This window comes from Nycticebus coucang, chromosome X (assembly GCF_027406575.1).
Source record: "Nycticebus coucang isolate mNycCou1 chromosome X, mNycCou1.pri, whole genome shotgun sequence".
NCBI classification, from domain to species: Eukaryota; Metazoa; Chordata; class Mammalia; order Primates; family Lorisidae; genus Nycticebus; species Nycticebus coucang.
Genome location: NC_069804.1, coordinates 46,496,644 through 46,521,083, shown reverse-complemented (window position 1 = coordinate 46,521,083; position 24,440 = coordinate 46,496,644). Strand labels below are relative to the sequence as shown.

General features: G+C 40.7%; 1 protein-coding gene across 1 annotated transcript in view; it reads left to right on the top strand.

Moving 5' to 3' along the window:
* Positions 1 to 24,440, top strand: part of MAOB (monoamine oxidase B) — a 185,042-nt gene that overhangs the window by 137,900 nt on the left and 22,702 nt on the right. Inside the window, exons 6-8 of the mRNA XM_053579285.1 lie at positions 14,621 to 14,762; positions 16,936 to 17,085; positions 18,795 to 18,954. Of these exons, the coding sequence (XP_053435260.1) occupies positions 14,621 to 14,762; positions 16,936 to 17,085; positions 18,795 to 18,954 (452 nt within the window). The remainder of the gene's footprint in view (positions 1 to 14,620; positions 14,763 to 16,935; positions 17,086 to 18,794; positions 18,955 to 24,440) is intronic.

The window sequence follows — 24,440 nt, the reverse complement described above, 5'->3', positions numbered from 1 at the left end:
CTATTCAAATCTCTTGCCCAGCCTGAGATGAGATCACTTGCTCTTTTCTTGCTAATGCGTTTGAGTTCTCTTTAGATTCTGGTAATCAAACCTTTGTCAGAGACATAACCTGCAAACATCTTCTCTCATTCTGAGGGCTGTCTGCTTGCTTTACATAGTATGTTCCTGGCTGTGTAGAAGCTTTTTAGTTTGATCACATCCCAGTAATGTATTTTTGGTGTTGCTTCAATTGCCCAGGGTGTTCGCCTCATAACATTCTCCCATGCCAATTTCTTCAAGTGTATTCCCTGTACTCTCTTCTAGTATTTTTATAGTTTCATGTCTTAAGTTTAAATCTTTTATCCAGTGAGAATCTATTTTTTTTTTTTTTTTTGTAGAGACAGAGTCTCACTTTATGGCCCTCGGTAGAGTGCCGTGGCCTCACACAGCTCACAGCAACCTCCAACTCCTGGGCTTAAGCGATTCTCTTGCTTCAGCCTCCTGAGTAGCTGGGACTACAGGCGCCTGCCACAACACCCGGCTATTTTTTTTTCTTTGGTTGCAGTTTGGCCGGGGCCGGGTTTGAACCCACCACCCTCGGTATATGGGGCCGGCGCCTTACCGACTGAGCCACAGGTGCCGCCCCCTCTATTTTTGTTAAAGGTAAAAGGTGTTGGTCCAGTTTCAGTCTTCTACAGGTCACCGGCCAGTTCAACCAGTACTATTTGTTGAATAGGGAATCTTTCCCCCACTGAATGTCTTCGATAGGCTTATCAAAGATCAAATGACAATAGGTAGCTGGGTTCATTTCTTGGTTCTCTATTCTTTTCCATACATCTGTCTCAGTTTTTGTGCCAGTACCATGCTGTTTTGATCACTATAGATTTATAGTATAGTCTGAAGTCTGGTAGCATGATTCCTCCTGATTTGCTTTTATTTCTGAGTTCTGTCTTGGCTATTCAAGATTTTTTCCTGATTTCATATAAAACAAAGTATTATTTTTTCCCAATCTTTTTTTTTTTTTTTTAGAGACAGAGTCTCACTTTATGGCCCTCCGTAGAGTGCCATGGCATCACAGCTCACAGCAACCTCCAACTCCTGGGCTTAAGCGATTCTCTTGCCTCAACCTCCCAAGTAGCTGGGACTATAGGCGCCTGCCACAACGCCTGGCTATTTTTCGGTTGCAGTTCAGCCAGGGCCGGGTTTGAACCCTCCACCCTCGGTATATGGGTCCAGCGCCTTACCGACTGAGCCACAGGTGCTGCCCTTTTTCCCCGATCTTTAAAGTATGACAGTGGAGCTTTAATAGGGATTGCATTAAAATTGTATATTGCGTTGGGTAGCATAGACATTTTAACAATGTTGATTCTTCCCAGCCATGAGCATGGTGTGTTTTTGCATTTGTTAACATTTTCTTTTTTTTTTTTTTTTTTTTTTGTGGTTTTTGGCCGGGGCTGGGTTTGAACCTGCCACCTCCGGCATATGGGACCAGCGCCCTACTCCTTGAGCCACAGGTGCTGCCCATTTGTTAACATTTTCAACTATTTCTTTTCTCAGAGTTTCATAGTTCTCTTTATAGAGATCTTTCACATCCTTTGTTAGGTAAACTCCCAAATATTTCATCTTCTTTGGCACTACTATAAAAGGAATAGTGTCCAAACCATTAATTTTTAAAGGGAGGCTCAGCACCCATAGCTCAGTGGCTAAGGTGACAGCCACATATACCAGGGCTGGCAGGTTCAAACCCAGCCTGGGGCTACTAAAAAACAATGACAACTACAACCAAAAAAACAGGCATTGTGGCAGGCACCTATAGTTGCAGCTACTTGGAAGGCGGAGGCAAGAGAATCGCTTAAGTCCGAGAGTTCAAGGTTGCCATGAGCTGTGATCCCCCAGCACTCTACTGGGGGCAACATAGTGAGACTCTGACTCAAAAAAAATTTTTTCCCCTTTTTATTTTATTATTATTATTATTTTAACTGTTCAACGCAGCCTTCATGGCATGTTCTTAGATATTGTATGTAGACATTTGTATTCTGCATTTAGTAAGTTTCGCCTGTACCCATTATAAGATGCACCATAGGTGTGACCCCACCCGTTACCCTCCCTCCACCGCAACCTCCCCCATCCCTTCCCCTTCCTTGGCTCTTTCCCCATATTCTTGTGCTATAGTTGGGTTATAGCCTTCATGTGAAAGCTATAAATTAGCTTCATAGTAGGGCTGAGTACATTGGATACTTTTTCTTCCATTCCTGAGATACTTTGCTAAGAAGAATATGTTCCAGCTCCATCCATGTAAACATGAAAGAGGTAAAGTCTCCATCTTTCTTTAAGGCTGCATAATATTCCATGGTATACATGTACCACAATTTGCTAGTCCATTCATGGGTCGATGGGCACTTGGGCTTCTTCCATGACTTAGCAATTATGAATTGGGCTGCAATAAACATTCTGGTACAGATGTCTTTGTTATATTGTGGTTTTTGGTCTTCTGGGTATAAACCTAGTAAAGGCATTATAGGATCGAATGGAAGGTCTATTTTTAGGTCTCTAAGTATTCTCCAAACATCCTTCCAGAAGGAACGTATTAGTGTACATTCCCACCAGCAGTGTAGAAGTATGCCCTTTTCTCCACATCCACAACAACATCTCTGGTTTTGGGATTTTGTTATGTGGGCTACTCTTACTGGGGTTAGGTGATATCTCAAAGTGGTTTTGATTTGCATTTCTCTGATGATTAAGGAAGATGAACTTTTTTCATGTGTTTGTAGATCGTGCATCTGTCTTCTTTAGAGAAGTTTCTCTTCAAGTCCCTTGCCCACCCTGAGATGGGAGCACTTGTTCTTTTCTTGCTAATATGTTTGAGTTCTCTGTGGATTCTGGTTATTAGACCTTTATTGGAGGTATAACCTGCAAATATTTTCTCCCATTCTCAGGGTTGTCTGCTTGCTTTACTTACTATGTTCTTGGCTGTGCAGAAGCTTTTTAGTTTGATCAGGTCCCAGTAATGTATTTTTGATACTGCTTCAATTGCCCGGGGAGTCCTCCTCATAAAATATTCACCCAGGCCAATTCCTTCAAGAGTTTTCCCTGCACTTTCTTCAAGTATTTTTATAGTTTCATGTCTTAAGTTTAAATCTTTTATCCAGTGAGAGTCTATCTTAGTTAATGGTGAAAGGTGTGGGTCCAGTTTCAGTCTTTTACAGATCGCCAGCCAGTTCACCCAGCACCATTTGTTAAATAGGGAATCTTTTCCCCACTGAATGTTTTAATTGGCTTGTCAAAGATCAAATAACAGTAATTAGCTGGATTCATCTCTTGGTTCTCTATTCTGTTCCAGACATCTACTTCTCTGTTTTTGTGCCAGTACCATGCTGTTTTGATCACTATCGATTTATAGTACAGTCTCACGTCTGGTAGCATGATTCCTTCTGCTTTGTTTTTATTGCTGAGTAATGTTTTGGCTATTCCAGGTTTTTTCTGATTCCATGTAAAACAAAGTATTATTATTTTTTCAAGATCTTTAAAATATGACAATGGAGCTTTAATAGGAATTGCATTAAAATTATATATTGCTTTGGGTAGTATAGACATTTTAACAATGCTGATTCTTCCCAGCCATGAGTATGGTATGTTTTTCCATTTTTTAACATCTTTGGCTATTTCTTTTCTTAAAGTTTTATAGTTCTCTTTGTAGATATCTTTCATGTCCTTTGTTAGGTATAGTCCCAAATATTTCATCTTCTTTGGCACTACTGCGAAAGGAATAGAGTCCTTGACTGTTTTTTCGGCTTGGTTATTGTTGGTATATATAAAGACTACATATTTATGGGTGTTGATTTTGTATTCTGAGACATTGTTATATTCCTTGATCACTTCTAAAAGTTTTGCAGTAGAATCCCTGGTAGTTTCCAGATACATGATCATATCATCTGTGAAGAGTGAAAGTTTGATCTCCTCTGACCCTATGTGGATACCCTTGATCGCCTTTTCTTCCCTAATTGCAATGGCTAAAACTTCCATTACAATGTTAAAGAGCAATGGAGACAATGGGCAACCTTGCCTGGTTCCTGATCTGAGTGGAAATGATTTCAATTTAACTCAGTTCAATATGCTATTGGCTGTGGGTTTGCTGCAGATGGCCTCTATTAGTTTAAGAATGTTCCTTCTCTACCAATTTTTTTAAGTGTTCTGATCATGAAGTGATGCTGGATATTATCAAAAGCTTTTTCTGCGTCAGTTGAGAGAATCATATGGTCTTTATTTTTTAGTTTGTTTATGTGCTGAATTACATTTATAGATTTATGTATATTGAACCAGCCTTGAGAGCCTGGGATAAATCCCACCTGGTCATGGTGTATAATTTTTTTGATGTGTTGTTGGATTCTGTTTATTAGGATCTTATTGAGTATTTTAGCATCAATATTCATTAGTGATATTGGTTTATAATTTTCTTTTCTTATTGGGTCTTTCCCTGGTTTGGGGATCAAGGTGATGTTTGCTTCGTAGAATGTGTTTGGTAATATTCTTTCTTTTTCTATGTTTTGGAAGAGGTTTAGTAACACAGGTATTAATTCTTCTTTAAAGGTTTGGTAGAATTCTGACGTAAAACCATCTGGTCCTGGGCCTTTTTTCTTAGGGAGATTTTCTATAGTTGATGCTATTTCAGAACTTGATATAGGCCTGTTCAACATTTCCACTTCATTCTGGTTAAGTCTTGGTAGGTGGCGTACTTCTAGGTATTGGTCGATTTCTTTCAGATTTTCATATTTCTGAGAGTAGAGTTTCTTGTAGTATTTGTTAAGGATTTTTTGAATTTCTTAGGGGTCTGTTGTTATTTCATCATTACCATTTCTTTTTTTTTTTTTTTTTGTAGAGACAGAGTCTCACTTTATGGCCCTCGGTAGAGTGCCATGGCATCACACAGCTCACAGCAACCTCCAACTCCTGGGCTTAAGCAATTCTCTTGCCTCTGCTTCCCAAGTAGCTGGGACTACAGGCGCCCGCCACAACACCTGGCTATTTTTTTTTTTTTTTGGTTGCAGTTCAGCCGGGGCTTTGTTTGAACCTGCCACCCTCGGTATATGGGGCCAGCGCCTTACCGACTGAGCCACAGGCGCTGCCCTCATCATTACCATTTCTGATTTTTGAAATTAGAGATTTTACTCTTTTTTTCCTGGTTAGATTAACCAAAGGTTTATCTATTTTATTGACCTTTTTAAAAATCCAACTTTTGGATTTATTGATCTGTTGTATAATTCTTTTGTTTTCAATTTCATTTAATTCTCCTCTGATTTTGGTTATTTCCTTTCTTCTGCTGGCTTTGGGGTTGGAATGTTCTTACTTCTCCAGTTGCTTGAGATGTCCCATTAAGTTATTAACTTCCTCTCTTTCCGTTTTCTTGAGGAAGGCTTGCAGTGCTATAAATTTCCCTCTTAGGACTGCCTTTGCAGTATCCCAGAGGTTCTGATAATTTGTGTCTTCATTGTTGTTTTGTTCCAAAAATTTGGTGATTTCCTTCTTAATCTCATCTGTAACCCATCTGTCCTTCAGCGTAAGGTTATTTAGCTTCCATGTTTTTGTATGAATATGCAGATTCCTATTGTTATTGAGTTCAACTTTTATTCCATGATGGTCTGAGAAGATGCAAGGAATCATTTCTATTTTTTTTAATTTGCCGAGGTTAAATTTGTGGCCTACGATGTGCTCGATTTTGGAGTATGTTCTGTGGGCTGATGAGAAGAATATTTATTTAGTTTTGTTGGGTTGAAATTTTCTGTAGGGCGGTGCCTGTGGCTCAAGGAGTAGGGCGCCGGTCCCATATGCCAGAGGTGGTGGGTTCAAACCTAGCCCTGGCCAAAAATAAAAATAAAAAAAAAAAAAAGAAATTTTCTGTATATGTCTGTTAAGTCTAGATGTTCAATGGTTAAGTTTAAATTTAAAATTTCTTTGCTTAGCTTCTTTTTGGAGGATCTATCCAGCACTACTAAGTGGGTTTTAAAATCTGCAGCTACTATGGAACTGGAGAAAATCAAGTTGCTCATGTCTGTTAGAGTTTCTCTTAGAAATTTAGGTACATTCTGGTTGGGTGCATAAATATTAATAATTGAAATCTCATCATATTGAGTATTAACTTTAACAAGTATGAAGTGTCCATCCTTATCCTTCCTTATTTTGGTTGGTTTAAAGCCTATTGCATGTGCGAAAGGATTGCAATGCCTGCTTTTTTCTGCTTTCCATTTGCCTGGAGTATAGATGACCATCCCTTCACCTTGAGTCTATATTTATCTTTTAATGTATGATGAGATTCTTATATGCAGCAGATATCTGGCTTGAGATTTTGTATCCAGTCTGCCAACCTGTGCCTCTTTAGAGGACAATTTAAACCATTCACATTAATTGAGAATATTGATAAGCCTTTCGAGAGTCTGGTGGACATTTTTAATCCTTTTGCGACTGTGGAAGTTGGAATTTGATCTAAATTTTCTGGGTGGGTTTCCTTTTGTGGTGGAGGGTTACACTGGTCTTTATGAAGGATAGGTCTGAGAATATCGTGGAGAGCTGGTTAAGTTATGGTAAATTTCTTCAGCATGTGAATGTGGTTAAAGTATTTAATTTCTCCTTCATAAATGAAACTCAGTTTAGCTGGGTACAGGATCCTGGGTTGAAAGTTATTTTGTTTTAGGAGATTAAAAGTTGATGACCATCCTCTTCTAGCTTGAAAGGTTTCAGCAGAGATCTGCAGTTATTCTAATATTCTTCCTCTTGTAAGTGATGGTTTTCTTTTGTCTGGCTGCTTTCAGAATTTTCTCCTTCATATTAACTTTAGTGAAATTGGTTATGATGTGTCTGGGGAATGTCTTATTTGAGTTAAGTTGTGCTGGAGTTCTGAAACTGTCTGCTATCTGAATTTCAGAATCTCTCGGCATGTCTAGAAGTTCTCCTTCATAATCTCACAGAGAAGAGACTCTGTGCCTTGTGAATCCACTTTATCATTTTGTGGGATCCCTATAAGACAAATATTGGTTTTCTTCGAATTATCCCATAGCCCTCTGAGCAAATGATCCGTTTTTGCCCTCGATTTCTCTTCCTCTCTGAGAGTTTGGGAGCATTCGAAAGCTTTGTCTTCAATGTCAGAAATCCTTTCTTCTGCTTTCTCCATTCTAGTACTGAGGGATTCTACTGTGTTTTTCAGATCTTTGAGGGCTGCAACTTCTTGTCTCAATGTGTCAAAATCTTTGGTCATTTGGTCTTTGAATTCATTAAATTCTTGAGCTATCTTTTGGGTTACTGCTTGGAATTCTAATTTGATCTTATTTGCTATGCAGATTCTGAATTCGGTTTCTGACATCTCAGCTATTTGTTTGTGCATGGGATCTTGTGCTGTGTCTGCCCCATTGATCCTTTGGGGAGTTGATCTACTCTGATTATTCATATTACCAGGGTTTTTCTGTTGATTTCACCTCATGATTGTTTTTCACTGTTGCCTCTGGCCGTCCTGAGTTGGGGAGGTGTATCTCCAAGATTAGACCCCAGCGGGATCACTCTATTTTTGCTGGATCTTTGTAGGGAGTGACCATGTATAGCTCCTCTGGGGCTGCCCCAGCCAGGGAGTTCTGGTTGTGGAAGCAGCTCCGGAGTGTGACACACCCGGATCCAGCAACAGGGAGGGGGGTGGTGCACACGGTTCTGGGAGTGCCTGGCACCCAGTGACTTTGGCACAGAGAGCCCAAGGTTATAGCAGTCTCTGGCCAGGAGTAGGGCTCCGCGTAGAGGCAGTGAGGGCTCCGGAGGGCACGCAGCTACCAGAGTCCCTGGCCAAATGAGCAGTCTGGTGTGAAGGCAGGGAGGGTACAGGAGGGAGGACGTGGGGTTGCATGGCTCTAGCAGTTCCTGGTCAGGGTGTGCTAAGGCCAGGCGAGCATGGGCCGCGGGTTGGGCGTTGTGGCGCAGCTCTTACTGAGGTCCAAGCGGGTGCCAATCACAGTCACAGAGCAGTTCTTACCGAGGTCTGGATGGTGCAGCTCTTACGGAGTTCCAGGCCGGAGCTGATCACGGTTGCGGCATAGCTCTCCAGCCCAGATGTCTCCCATTAGTTACAGCATTTTCTGACTCTTCTGGCTATCCCAGAGGCATCTTTTGTTTGTATCCTTGGGGTCTCAGCTCTCCTCAGCAGGGTTGTGCGCTCTTCAACCTTCTCTTTTGGTGCAGCTCTAATCCACCAGGTTACTTGCTAAATTTCTGTCCTTTAACTCTCCTTCTGGACAGGAGCCTCTGTGGAAAGCTGGCTTCAATCAGCCTTCTTGTCTCCCCTCTTTTTTTTCCCTTTTTAAAGGGAAAATTTAAATGCGTAATAATAGAAGATTAGCTAATATAAGTATGGGACATCTGAAAAATGGAATACTCTAGAGTCTTTTAAAATCACATCATAGAGGAATACTTAATAGCTTGAAATATAGTAATATTAAACACATAGAAAAGCAGGGTGTATATTGCATATACAGTGTGATATATGATCTAATTTTAAAAACAAAACTAAGGATGGAGACATTACATCTTTTGTATTAACCTGGATGGATTTGAAATATATTCTTAGTAAAATATCACAATAATATAAAAGCAAGTATCCAATGTACTTGATACTAATATGAAGCCAGTAGACAATCTAATACATGTCCACACAAGAGAAAAACTCAGTTCAATTCAAGATGGGGAAAGGGGAGAAGAGAGGGAGTTTGGGGTGCTTCCACTTAATGGGCAGAATGTAAGGGTATATGACACACCTCCTAGGGACAGGACACAATTACAACCGGAAATCTACCTAACAAATGCAAACATTGTAACCTAATTTTACCCTCACATTAATCTGAAATTTAAAGAAATAAAAAATAAATAAATAAAACAAATAAAAACAAAACTGTTTTTATATATGCACTACAAAAGCAATGGAAATCCATAAAAATATTTTTAACATTTAATATTACCATGCACAGTGGTGCCTGTGGCTCAAGGAGTAGGGCGCCAGCCCCATATACCAGAAGTGGTGGGTTCGAACCCAGCCCTGGCCAAAAACTGCAAAAAAAAAAAAAAAAAAAAAAAGAGTGAAAAAATATATTACCATGCAAACATTTATTTTTAAAAATGTTTTAAAACATTACATCATAAAATATTCTTCTTTAAGCCGGACGTTGTGGGCGCCAGTAGTCCCAGCTACTTGGGAGACTGAGGCATGAGAATCACCTAAGCCCAGGTATTGGAGGCTGCTGTGAGCAGTGTGATGCCACAGCACTCTACCGAGGGTGATAAAATGAAACTCTGTCTATACAAAAAAAAAAAAAAGAAAAGAAATTCTTCTTTAAATGTCACATTTTGTAGTTGCAAAATATTCCATGGAAAAAGATTACCATAATGTATTTAATCCATTATCATTCTGCTGGACATTTTGGTTACCTCTGGTTTTTCATTATTATTGTTATATAATACTCTATAATAGGCTCGGCACCTGTAGCTCAAGTGGCTAGGGCACCAGCCACATACACCAGAGCTGGCGGGATTGAATCCAGCCTGGGCCTGACAAACAACAATGACAACTACAACCAAAAAAGAGCCTGGTGTTGTGGCGGGTGCCTGTAGTTCCAGCTACTTGGGAGGCTGGGCAAGAGAACGGCTTAAGCCCAAGAATTTAAGATTGGGGTGAGCTGTGATGCCACTGCACTCTACCCAGGGCAACAGCTTGAGGCTCTGTCTCAAAAAAAAAAAAAATACTCTATAATAAGCACCTTTGTGCTTCTCCTATGTCTTCAGCTATTGATAGCAACCAATTATAAAATAGTAAAATCATTTTATGTCATAAAATCAATGCCTATAATTAATTATATCCTCTTTAATTTATTTAACACATTATTCTCATATATTTATGAGAATATAATTTGCAATATAACTTATTTTGGTTGTAATAAAGTTAAAGTATTTATTTTTAAATTCTATACTTTAGACTTGAAAATATAATGAGCATAAATTATCTGGATTTGTTTTATAACTCCTATTATGAAAATATTTTTATTTATTTTTTTTTTTGTAGAGACAGAGTCTCACTGTACCGCCCTTGGTAGAGTGCCGTGGCGTCACACGGCTCACAGCAACCTCTAACTCTTGGGCTTACGCGATTCTCTTGCCTCAGCCTCCCGAGTAGCTGGGACTACAGGCGCCCGCCATAATGCCCGGCTATTTTTTTTTTGTTGTAGTTTGGCCGGGGCTGGGTTTGAACCCGCCACCCTCGGCATATGGGGCCGGTGCCCTACTCACTGAGCCACAGGCGCCGCCCTGAAAATCTTCTAATAAATTCACTTAGATCTTTTCTCTTCAGAAAGCTCTTAAATTTCTTAAAGAGAGGAGCAATTGTATGTCCTTGGGATCATAGAGACCTGACTATTTTATTTATTTTTTGAGACAGATCTCACTACATCGCCCTCACAGCTCACAGTAACCTCCAACTCTTGGGCTTAAGCAATTCTCTTGCCTCAGCCTCCCAAATAACTGGGACAACAGGTGCCCGCCACAACACACAGCTATTTTTTTGTTGTTGCAGTTGTCATTGTTGTTTAGCTGGCCCTGGGCCGGATTCAAACTGCCAGCCTCGGTGCATGTGGCCAGTGCCGTAACCACTGAGCTTCGGGCGCCGAACGGAGACCTGACAATTTCTATCATGGCCCCTGGCCTAGTCCTCCAGTTAGTGAATAATCCAGGTTGTTGTCTGACAAAATAAAGCATTCTGAGATATTAGGAGAATACAAACACAGGATAATTTTCTAACTTTTCCTAATCAAGATACACATGGTATCATTTCCTGGTTTTAAAGAAAGTAATCCCCAGAATATCCAACCTAGTATTATTCAAACTAAAGCACAGTTATACATTCAAAGACCAATGTTGACCATTCTTTCAGTTACTGTTGTTTATAAGGTGCTTCTCAGAAACCCAAATTCTATTTCCAGTGTGACCACAGCTATGTAAATACATTTTTTTTATAAAAAACCCTATACCTGAAAAAAAATATATCAAAATGAGATTAGTGATTATCCTTTGAGGGGGCAGAAATACAGAAGATAGTCATTCTCTCACCTTTTTATCTTATGAATTTTCCAAATTTTATATAATGTATATATATATTTATGTAGAAAAGTGTTATAACATTTATCTTTTAAAAAGTCAATGGGGCCAAAACAAGTATGGAAATATTACACTAACTTCCTTGACCTTCCATCCCTCAAATATTGTTCTTATTTCTTTTCTTACTGAAGCTCTTAGAGTAAATCAAATAAAGGATTAGGAAAGGATGGGCTCTTCAGAAAGAATTACTTTTAGATCTCCCTTCATTTCAAACCAGGATTATTTCTTTCCTACCAAATTGGCAACCATAACAACTAGAATTGCAACAACAAAATTTTTATATTTAATATTGGCCATCTAGCTGGGCCAAAGTTATGTTTTAATTATTTATTACTTACTTTACTTTACCTCCTGAATTCACGTATAAAATAAAGAATAGACGGTGCATCTTAGAAGGGTACATGTGAAACTTACTAAATGTAGAATATAAATGTCTTAACACAGTAACTAAGAAAATGCCATGAAGGCTATGTTAACCAGTTTGGTGAAAAAATTTCAAATTGTATATAAAACCAGCACATTATACCACATGATTGCATTAATGTATGCTATGATTTAATAAAAAATAAATAAAAATAAAGAACAGAAGAAATAGGATATCAGAAAACAGCAAAAGATGTTTCTCACTTTCAAGTAGTATTTTAAACTGACATCTAAAAATTTCCTTTAGATAGGTACCGCAATTGCCTCTGAAAGGAAGGCATGAGTCAGCACTTTTCATCTCTTCCATTAGGAGGAATCTTAAAAAACTAACTCTAAGTTATTTCAATATATATATGAGACCATTTTGCAGGTTGTAATGATGGGGACTGTCACAGAAGTGCTGTCAGGTTGTTATGGCTTCTAACAATGTCAGTAACCGGTAAGTGTATTAGGCATGATTCTACAGACTTCCAGAGTCAAGACATACTAGAGTAGCGATATGCCCTTTGGTGAATATTTGTACTTCAAAGGTTGTCACCTAATGAATTATAAAACATTTTGAGGTATTTAAAGCATAAATTTTGAGCCAGGTATGATCAGGTTTCTTGAAGTTATACTACTGAGTGTTACTAAACTCTGTGAACTGGGAAAAAATAATGGCTATTTCATAGGGTTGTTATGACAATTCAGTATAAGTTTAAAGACCACGGAGTGTGGAAAGATTTCAATAAATGAAGGACAGTATCTTTTATTCCACCCGTTATCATACTACAAGGTGGAAAATTCTGCCTTGGAAGTAACCAGATTAACAGTATGCAAACTTTCTGTCAAAGTTACAAAGGGATATTTGTCCTTAATTAAAGATATCCCAGAGTCTGCATTACTACTGGTGAATTTTGGGATATGTTCTTGATATAATTGAGTCCTTAGAATTGCAAGAGATTGTTCACTTTCTGGTGTGCTTCCTGATAGGATATAACTGTTTGCTGTTTACCTGCCAACCCTAAGCAAAAGTTTACCCATTCACGCTCTATTAATCACTTTTTCCCTCATCCATTCTTTGAAGTTGTCTTCCATCAGGCAGTAAAATAACTGAATGGATAACTGCGACTGATTTTGTGTTTGGTACAACACTGAGCATATCCTTACACACTATGGATGTTTAGAAAATAATGTTTAGGCTCAGTGCCCATAGCACAGTGGTTACGGTGCCAGCCACATACACTGAGGCTGGTGGGTTTGGACCTGGCCCAGGCCAGCTAAACAATGACAACTGCAACAAAAACTATCTGGGTGTTGTGGCAGGCTCCTGTAGTCCTAGCTATTCAGGAGGCTGAGGCAAGAGAATCCCTTAAGTCCAAGAGTTTGAGCTTGCTGTGAGCTGTGACACACAGCACTCTACCAAGGGTAACATATTGAGTCTCTGTCTCAAAAAAAAAAAAGTTTAATTGGTATTTCACACCATTCATTCAGCCAATCATTTAGCAAGTAATTATTGAGTGCTTACTATGTGCCAGGCACTATTTTGTTAAAGGGGATACTATGGTAACCCAAAAAGATGAGGTTCCTGTTCTCATAAGTTGATATTCCAGTGGAAACACAGCAATAAAAAATAAATAAACCAAGAATCAAGATAATTTCAGACAGTGAAAAGAGTGCTAAAGATACTATACCATAGCAAAATGACAGAGAATGCCAAAGTGCTGAGAATATGGAAGAAGCCAGTGCTCATTTTCATAGCTGAAATAGAGTGTATCTTTCCAAGGAAACATTAGCGGAAATAGAAAAACTCACAAGATGAGACAGGAAAGGTAGGCATGGGCTAGATCTCATAGGGATTTGGAAGCCACAGTGAAAGATCTGAATCTTATTCTTGTTTTGATAGGATGCTACTAGAGGGTTTTAAGTAAGAAAATGGCGGCCGCACTGGGAGGCTCATGCCTGTAATCCTAGCACTTTGGGAGGCCGAGGCAGGTGGATACCTTGAGCTCACCAGTTGGAAACCAACCTGAATAAAAGTGAGACCCCAGTCTGTTCTAAAATAGAAAATCTGAGGCAAGAGGATTACTTGATCCCAAGAGTTGGAGGTTGCTGTGAGCTACGACGCCATGGCACTCTTCCCAGTGTGACATCTTGGGACTCTGTCTCAAGAAAAAAAAAAAAAAGTAAGAAAATGGCATGGCTCAATTTATACTTTAGAAAGAGCTCTGGCTCGGGCCCCATACCTTAGTGGTTGGGGCGCTGGCCACATGCACCCGGGATGGCGGGTTTGAACCCCTTCCGGGCCTGCTAAACAACTATGACAACAACAAAAAAAATAGCCAGGTGTTGTGGCGGGCCCCTGTAGTCCCAGCTATTCAGGAGGTTGAGGCAAGAGAATCGCTTAAGCCCAAGAGTTTGAGGTTGCTGTGCGCTATGACACCATGGCACGCTACCGAGGGCAACATAGTGAGACTCCGTCTCAAAGGAAAAAAAAAAAGAGCGAGCTCCATGGTGGTGAGGGAGGTAAAATGCATTTGGCTTTGAGTGTGTTGCATAGATATCAGGTGAGGACAAGTGGAGGCAGAGAGGCCACTATATAATTGCAGTACTCCTGACAAGAGGTGATGCTAATTGGTGATATGAAGGTGGAATTAAAGTGGTGAGAGACAATAGGACTTCTTTATTGACTGGATGGGAGAGGGTGATGGAAAGAGAGAAATTAAGTTCATTTTCTAGAGCGTTGGCTTTAGCTGTTAAGTGAATAGCGGTAGCTTTTACTGAGATGGGGAGCACTGGAAGAGCAACAGGTGTGTGGGGAGAAATCATGGCAGCACTGAATATGGAAGAGAAGCTGATGCTGAGTAAGGTAAGTTTTGTTTAAGGAGGAGATAAATCTGATATTTCCAAAATCTCTAATGCCATGTTTTATAATATCAGATTCTAGTGACAATTGTCTGTTACTTGCCAATTTGCAATAAACTTTGCCAAGAAAAATGTATTATTGGAATAATTTCTAGAGAATTAAGAAGATTCTCTCTTGCATTTTTGCTCATTTCTTTCTGCGTAGATCTGTGAAGCAGTTTGCCACTCTTTTTGTGAATCTGTGTGTCACTGCAGAGACCCATGAGGTCTCTGCTCTCTGGTTCCTATGGTACGTGAAGCAGTGTGGAGGCACGACCAGAATCATCTCAACATCCAATGGAGGGCAGGTACCCATCCTTTCCCCACAGTCTCAGCAAAGTTGCAAGGTTGGCATTTCCTTCAATCAAGAACTACTGAAGCAGGAGGCAGGCTTGTGGCTTTTAGAGCTTCCTCATTGCAGCTCACAGTGGTTTTGTAAGGCTCCATTCTCAGGTGCTCAGTGTGAGAATCTAGTGGCCAATGTAACTTTAAAACTAGTCCATTTTCTTTTCTTTCTTTTTTGAGACAGAATCTCACTTTCGCCCTCAGTGGAGTGCTCTACCCTCACAGCTCACAGCAACCTCAAACTAAATCCTGGGCTCAAGTGCTCCTTTTGTCTTAGCCTCCCAAGTAGCTGGGACTACCACAACGCCTGGCTAGTTTTTTGGAGATGGTCTCACTCTTGCTGAGGCTGGTCTTGAATTCCTGAGCTCAAGCAATCCATTTGGCTTGGCCTCCCAGAGTGCTGGGATTACAGGCGTGAGCCACCATGCCCGCCATTTTCTATTTGGATTATGTCCAGTGATTATTAGGTAAGTTTGCAAGAGACCACCTGATGAACATAGTTTGAGCACTTCTTGGAAAGCTCAAAAAGGAAATTCAGAAAAGCATTTTCAATTAAAAATACACATGGCATGTGGTATTAATTAATTGATCAATGAATTCAACACCATTTCCTGAGCCCAGGCATTGCAGAAGGCACTGTGCCAGTCACACTAGGAAGTGGACTAAGAGTTCTTAGATAATCTTCTTGGTTGTCAGGTTTCTTTATTCATCCTTCCTCTCCTTCCCTCTTCCTTTCCCTCTACTTCACCTCTGAGAGATCAGGTGTACCTGCCCAAATAAACTTGCCCCGCCTAGACAGGGTCAGGTTCATGGCCCACCTAGAGAAGGTCAGACTCATGTCCCTCCCAGGAAATAGGAATGCCACCAATCCTGACTGCCCTAACCCTTTAAATCCCTGTCCGCTATATCCAACGTGTGGATTTCTCCCTGGTCAGGAATTTTACCCCACCTGCACTCTAGGTGGAATAAAGGTCACTTTAACTGCATGAATTGGATCTCCATTTTCCTTTCATCTCAGAATGATTTTATCCTTGGGTCCAGAACCTTTCAACCTCCTCCTTTTCTTTGTCTCCTCTCTTTCATGGCCTTCCCTGACCTATTTGAAATAGTCTTTTAAAAAATTAACTGAACTGAAAATCGAGGAGACAGTCCACTAAGGTGTGTGCACAGGCCCTGGTAGAATGTCTGGATGCTTTAGCAGAGCTGGGGGCGGGGTGGGAGGGGGCAATCAAGTTGGAATGACCTTGGTGGCCATGGAAACATGAAACACCATACCCCTGGAGACCACAACCTGAGACGAGGAGTAGGTTAGCCTGGGGTAAGGGGTGTGGTGTCTGAGCCTGCGACTATAGGCTCAGGAAAAACCAGGCTTCTTCCAGCTCAGACAAGAAGCGGAGGCAAAGCTTTAGCAAGCAGGTCACCTGGACCATCTGCACAGCAGCAGAATGCAGAAGCAACCTAGAGCAGGGAAGGTGACCAGAGAGGTGAGACTTGGGGGTCATTCTAAAGATGCCCAGCTGAGGTTGGAACCTGGGAATTTACAAGAGAAAAGCCTGGAAGGTGACTCTGAAAACTTGCAATTTTGTCCAAAGCCTGCAATTCCTATTTAGAAAATAATGGTGAACTGTTATTTTCACGCAGCTGAGCTAACTGCTTCCTGCACAATTTGCAGTTCAGTTAATTTTTTAAAAGACTGAAGGGCGGCGCCTTTGGCTCAGTTGGTAGGGCACTGGCCCCATATACCGAGGGTGGTGGGTTCAAACCCGGCCCAAGCCAAACTGCAACAAAAAAATAGCTGAGCATTGTTGTGGGCGCCTGTAGTCCCAGCTACTTGGGAGGCTGAGGCAAGAGAATCGCCTAAACCCAGGAGTTGGAGGTTGCTGTGAGCTGTGACACAACAGCACTCTACCAAGGGCGACAAAGTGAGACTCTGTCTCAATAAAAAAAAAAAAAGACTATTTCAAATAGGTCCAAGAAGAAGGAGAAGAAGACCAAGTTAGAGAATACTATTCAAAGCAATAAAATGAAATGTTTTACATTTCAGAGTAAAGATATGTGAGGAAAACTAGAACTTTAACAATGTTTGCCCACTCCTGTATTTCCCACCTACATCTTGTGTCTGTTTTTGCTTTCCAGGAGAGGAAATTTGTGGGTGGATCTGGTCAAGTGAGCGAGCGGATAATGGACCTTCTTGGGGACAGAGTGAAGCTGGAGAGGCCTGTGACCTACATTGACCAGACAGGAGAAAATGTCCTTGTGAAGACCCTAAACCATGAGACGTATGAGGTAACTGTGATATTGTGAAATATAGCCTCCATAGTTGACCGCCTCCTTAAGTTGACCTAAGTTTCATAGAATGGACTTGTGCTACATGTACTTATCAGTACAGTAGGCCTAGTTCCTTATGTTGACCACCTCTGTATGTTGACCGGTTAGTTACAGTCCCTTGGGTGGTCAACTTACAGAGCTTCTACCCTTAAAATCTCCAAAGTGCTGTCCTTTGTATGCTAATGATGACTGATGGCTGGCATCCCTTCAGGATGTGGGGAGGAATGTGGAGGTTTTTGGAGAGTGTTCTCCCAGGGAAGGCTTGGAATCTCCACCCCCCTTCCCCCCAAACCCCACTCTGCCTGGCTTCTTCTGTATTCTTTGTTATCTCCTTTATAATAAATTGGTAAATGTGTTTCCCTGTGTTCTGTGAACTGCTCTAGCAAATTAATGTAACCTAAAGAGGGAATCTGAAGTGGTGGTTGTAGAAACCCCAGCTTAAAACCAGTTATCAGAAGTTCTGGAAGCCCAGACTTATGACTGGTGTCTAAAGTGGAGACAGTTGTGGGACTGTGCTCTCAACCTGTAGGTTGTGATACAATCTCCAGATAGATAGTGTCTGAATTGAATTCGAGACCACCTAGCTGGAAGCACTGCAATCCTGGTTGTTTGGTTGGTGTGGGGGAGAAAAGCCCCCCATACATCTGGTCACAGAAACCTTGTGTTGATTTGTTGTTGAGTGAGAGAATAAAAAAGCAACTTACTTTGAATTTTTTCTGCTCAGAGTAAGCAACACCCTTAAACTGTGGGGAAGAGGCCAGAGTCCCATAGATAACCAAAGCTTAAATAAAGTCAAGAGTAGCACAGACTTCATAGACAGTCCCTTTGCCAAAAGTGAAAAAGTACCTATATTTGAAAAGAAAAGAAAAGAGAAACAATGTTTGGGGGAGGGGGGGATTTATAGAAGAGGTATTATCTCTATATAATATTATGAACCCTCTGTATTGGGATCTCATGTAATTAGAAAACAAGAAATATTTAATAAATGTCAAGCACCTTCTATGTGTCTGTCATTATTCTAGGAATTGAGAACATAGCAGTGAATAAAACAGATACAATTCTCTGTTCTCCTTCTAGTGAAGGAGAAAGGCCATAATGAAATATATAGTTAAAATAAAAAGTATGTCAGATAGTGATAAGTAGTGTGGCCAAAGTCAAGTAGGGAAGGGAGCAGGGAGGGTGTACCAGAAGGTGGGGTGGGGGAATTGGTCATTGAAGTTTAGATAAGGATGGCAGGGAAGGCCTCACTAAGGAGATGGTATTTGAACATGGAACTAAAGCAGATGAGAGATTGGGCCATGCGGACATCTAGTGCCAAGTTCCCAGAGTGGGAGCAAGCCTGACAGCATCAAAGAACAGCAAGGTGGTCAGAATGACAGAATAGGAGTGAGGAGGAGAGTAATAGGTAGGTCAGAAATGTACTGGGTTCATTTTATGGATGGCCTTGGAAGTGACTGAAAGGAACTTGACTTTGACTCCAGGAGTTATGGGAAGTCTTTGGAGGTTTTGAACTAGAGAAAATTAAGAGCTACTTTAGGTTATAACAAAATCCTTCCTGCTTCTTTATTAAGGAGAGATTAAAAGGAGACAAGGGTAGAATCAGAATAATTAGGGAAAAACAGAAAAAGCAGGCCAACAATGTATTAACCATGTTGCTTTTCTTTCAGGCTAAATATGTGATTTGCGCTATTCCTCCTACTCTGGGAATGAAGATTCACTTCAATCCCCCTCTGCCAATGATGAGGAATCAGCTGATCACTCGTGTGCCTCTGGGTTCTGTTATCAAGTGTATGGTTTACTACAATGAGCCTTTCTGGAGGAAAAAGGGTGAGTGCTTTCCTTATATAAACTTTGAGGAGAAGATCCAAGAAACTTGGTGCTGGGCAACACCTGTGGCTCAGGTGTTGTGGCGGGCACCTGAGGCAAGACAATCCCCTAAGCCCAGGAGTTGGAGGTTGCTGTGAGCTGTGATACCAGGGCACTCTACAAGAGTGCCATAAATTGAGACTGTGTCTCTAAAAAAAAAAAAGAAAGAAAGAAAGAAACTTGGTGCTAAAACATGCATTTGCATGTAACATATTTATTAGAATGCTGAACATAAACCATTAGTCCAAATTCTAAAGTACAATGCATTCAAATAAAATATGTTGGTGTAGTGGTGGCACCTGTGGCTCAGTGAGTAGGGAGCTGGCCACATATACAGAGGGTGGTGGGTTCAAACCCGGTTTGGCCAAACTGCAACAAAAAAATAGCCGGATGTTGTGGCAGGCACCTATAGTCCCAGCTACTCAGGAGGCTGAGGCAAGAGAATCACCTTAAGCCCAAGAGCTGGAGGTTGCTGTGAGTTGTGATGCCATGGCATTCTACCAAGGGTGACAAAGTGAGACTCTGTCTCAAAAAAAACCCAAAAAAATATGTTGGTGTAAACTCATGGAATTAATTTTACTTGGATTATAACCAACTGTGCTTATAAATCAACATAAATTTTATTTAATACTCCCATAATATCTTACGAGAAGGGGTGATTAACCTTTTCTAATATAGTTTTTACAAACATGGACTTATAAAAATATTCACAAAAGTAGGGATTCTAAAAATTTCTGGGCCATCTCTCATTAATGTCAAGACTCCACTATATTAAATTAAATTCATTTATCTGTTTATATGTATTTAAAAAGGATGCTACTTAACTGGGTAGAACATTACAGGAATACTTACTAAAGTGCTAGACTCTGCAATGATGGCAATATTCTAGAGTTGCTCTGTTTAATATACTAGCCACTAGCACGTGTGGGTACTGGACACTCAAAATGCTATCTATTGAGACTGAAGAACTAGATTTTTAAATTTCAGTGGGAAACCATGTCAGAAGAGCCAGTAACTTGGACTGAGGAGGGCAAAGGACAGGATGGACTGAAATGAGGAACAAGACTACAGAAAAGAGAAGCATGAGCTGGAGGCAGATGTGGAAAGTGCATTAGGGGGATTCTTCCTGTGTGAGTATGGAAGAATCCCTCTCTCAGTGACATCACAGGCTCCTCCTCCTCCCTGCAGATAATCATGTTTAAGACTGTTCCTGGATTGGCGCATCAGTTGAGCAAGTAATTTGCTCTTTGCAAAAGACAGTGCAGTGACCTATCATGAAGAACCCTGTCGTTTTAGTCTTTGAATCTAATGGCAGCAGCACACTGGTGCTGAGTTGCCTCTTCTTATAACCCAGGTCACCCATTTTTAGATAGCTGGCTGGTGGCAAGTAGAGAGGATTTATGATCAAGAATGTAGTTTCTTTTAATGACTATGAATGCCTTTATTTGTGGAGAGAATCTGTATTTTTTCATTCGTGTCTGCAAACCTTTATTTTAGGCATGTTTGTGCCAGGCAACTTGTTAGGCACTAGTATATATATAAAAAAAAACAAAACCAAGTTCTTCACCCTCAGTAGGAAGCTGGATCTGACTTGGTCCTTGTTGGTAATAAACCTTGAAGAAGATTTTAAAAAATGATTGTTGAGGGCAGCGCCTGTGGCTCAGTGGGTAGGGTGCCGGCCCCATATGCCGAGGGTGGTGGGTTTGAACCCGGCCCCGGCCAATCTGCAACAAAAAAATAGCCGGGCGTTGCCTGTAGTCCCAGCTACTCAGGAGGCTGAGGCAAGAGAATCGCCTAAGCCCAAGAGCTGGAGGTTGCTGTGAGCTGTGACGCCACAGCACTCTACCGAGGGTGACAAAATAAGACTGTCTCAAAAAAAAAAAAAAAGATTGTTGAGCTGGGTGCAGTGGCTCATGCCTGTAATCCCAGCACTCTGGGAGGCCGAGGCAGTTGAGCTCAGGAGTTCGAGACCAGCCTGAGCAAGAGGAAGACCCCATCTCTAAAAAATAGCCAGGCATTGCGGCAGGTGCCTGTAGTCCCAGTGACTTGGGAGGCTGAGGCAAGAGGATCATTTAAGCCCAAGAGTTTGAGGTTGTAAGCTATGACACCACAGCATTTTACTGAGGGTGACAAAGTAAGATTCTGTCTCAAAGAAAAAAAAAAAGATTGATGATTGTGTGCCAGAACTTACAGTTCATACCTGTAATCCCAGCTCTTTGGGGTCCAAGATGGAGGAATTGTTTGAGTCCAGGAGTTCAAGACCAGCCTAAGCAAGAGCAAGATCACATCTCTACTAAAAACAGAAAAAGTCAGGTGCCTATAGTTCTAGCTACTTGGGAGGCTGAGGCAAGAGGATTGCTCAAGCCCAGGAGTTTGAGATTGCTGTGAGCTGTGATGCTAGGGCACTCTACCTAGGGTGACAGAGTGAGACTTTGTCTCAAAAAAAAAAAAAAAAGTGATTGTAGACATGAGATAGCCTCACCAAAGCATTTGAGATTTCAGTTATGACTTTAATGTATTTCTTCAACTGACCATTATTGAGCACCTATAATATGCCAGGGACTGTGCTAGGCATTGCGAATTCTTTTTTTTTGATACAGAGCCTCAAGCTTTCACCCTGAGTAGAGTGCCTTGGCATCACATCTCACAGCAACCTCCAACTCCTGGGCTCAAGCGATTCTCCTGCCTCCATCTCCCAAGTAGCTGGGATTACAGGCGCCCACCACAACAGGCACCTATTTTTGGTTGCAGCTGTCATTTTGTTTGGCAGGCCCCAGCTGGATTCGAACCCACCAGCTCAGCTGTATGTGGCTCATGCCTTAGCCGCTTGAGCCACAGGTGCCAAGCCCATTTTTTATTTTTATTTTTTTTAGAGACAGAGTCTCACTTTATCACACTCAGTAGAGTCCTGTGGCAACACAGCTCACAGGAACCTCCAGCTCTTGGGCTTAGGCAATTCTCTTGCCTCAGTCTCCCAAGTAGCTGGGACTATAGGTGCCCGCCACAATGCCCGGCTATTTTTTTTGTTGTTATAGTTTGGCTGGGGTCAGATTTGACCCGACACCCTCGGTATATGGGGCCAGCGCCCTACTCACTGAGCCACAGGTGCTGCTCGGCATTGGGAATTTAAAGGGATTTTTCCTGGTCTAGAAAATCCAGACTCAGAAGGAATTACCATGCAAACTGGCAATTGCATAACTATGTATTGAGTTCTAGGCTATTATAAAAACACAGAGGAGGCCTCTAAAACTTACATCTAATATGATTCCTGTTACATTGATAAACGATTCAATAATACTTATTTGATGGATTCTATAATGGAATCTAAAGAAGCTGACTCTTCTAACAGGGTCTTTGCTTTGCATCAGACTGAAACCTTCAATGTCACTGCCAAATACACTGTAATTAACTGGTAACCCAAAACTCAGGTGATACTATGTATGAGCTAACAAAATAGAAGGGATGAATTTTGCAGCCCCAAACAGCTTAGCACAGAAACTAGCACAAATCAGGCACACAGGTAAGCAATCACTCAAGAGGTTTGTTTGTTTATCTGCTTTATTTTGTTTTATAAGCTCAGTATAGCTTGAGTTGCTAAAGAGAAACCAAATTTTATATTTTGATACAGACAGCTGTAGCCAATTCTTGATTGCTTCTCCCCACCCCCAGCATCATGCGAAACACTGCTTTTATTTTTTATTGTATATATTTAAGACATATATCATGATGTTTTGATATACATATGCATAGTGAAATAATTTGTAGTCAAGCAGATTAATATGTCTGTCTCCTCACATGGTGACCTTCTGTATATGACAGGAACACCTGACTGTTTCTGGATTATCTCAGGAAGTACTTCCTAGTCTCTTTAGTCTCTTGGTGTGTAATGTCTTTGTGAATTTTCAAGGAAGGACCTCCTCTTCTTTACCACCTTCTACCAAAGCATCCTAAATCCAAACATCCTCACCATCAGTATCCCCCTCCAGGGTCTCCCAGCCCACTTCTGTAGAAGGTAGCCTCCTTGCTTTTCATCATCTTTGAGCTATTTTCACCTTCCTTGAAATCTTTAAATAATAATATATTTACATTTTCAATGACAGGAACAACACCCACTTTTTTTTAAATTACAAAAGTAAACTTCCTGATGATAAAACTTCTAAAAAAGAAAAATGTATGAAAAATGCTCCTCTCCTATTGCCTCCCTCATTCTCCACAGTAAGTGATATAATGGACATTGGAAATGAAGAAGGTAGGAGGGGGGTGAGGGATAAAAAAACTACCAATTGGGTACAGTGTATGAGGCACGAGCACAGAGGCACGAGCCTGTAGTCCTAGCTAGTCACACATCCTTGCCAGCTAAAATATTTGACATTTTCTTGCCAATTGGGGGGGGGAAATTATCTAATTTATCTATAATTTATAATGTTTATCATTAATAAGACTTGAGGACTAGATTAACTCATTTTGGAAATCTATTTGTCCTTTGCTTGTTAAAAAAATATTTTCTACTTACGTTGCAAATATATTCTTCCAGTAAATCATTTTTTAAAATTTGTTTATTATGGATTCCCCTTACTGAATTCTCATAAATACATGGGGCTTTTCTACTGTTCTTTGTCACAAGGATCCAGATAGATTTTGCACCTATGTACATAAAAAATATAAACTACCACTGTATGCATTTATTCCCAATTTGTACACATATGCCTATGAAAATGTATTGTCATAACTATAAAACAAAATAAACATTTTTTTGTGTGTGTGTGGTTTTTGGCCGGGGCTAGGTTTGAACCCGCCACCTCCGGCATATGGGACCGGCACCCTACTCCTTGAGCCACAGGCGCCACCCAAAATAAACATTTTTTAAAAGCTCAAATTGAGGCTTGGTGCCTGTGGTACAGTGGTTATGGCGCCAGCCACATACACTAAAGTTAAGTGGGTTCAAACCCGGCCTGGGCCAGCTAACCAACAACGATGACTGCAACAAAAAATAGCTGGGCGTTGTGGCAGGTGCCTGTAGTCCTAGCTACTTGAGAGGCCGAGGCAAGAGAATCACTTGAGCCCAAGAGTTTGAAGTTGCTGTGAGCTATGATGCTACGGCACTCTAGCAAGGGTGACATAGTAAGACTGTCAAAAAAAAGCTCAAATTGAAAGATAAGAATTTCCATATTTTCTTCCACTATCTAGATATGCAAGCTAGGTGTACACACTCCGCTTTGGAAAGCACAGATTTATATTATCTAGTCCTATGATGGTACTGTATCATTTAAATCACTAGCTTTATAATACATTTTGATATTTGGTAAGACATTCTCGTCATTATTTTCCTTTATTTTGTCGTTGGTAAACTTCAATTATTCTTCCAGATGAATGTTATTATCAATTTGTCAGAGCTCCTCCTTCTACACCCCTATACACAAAAAGCTTCTGCTGATTTATTTTACTCT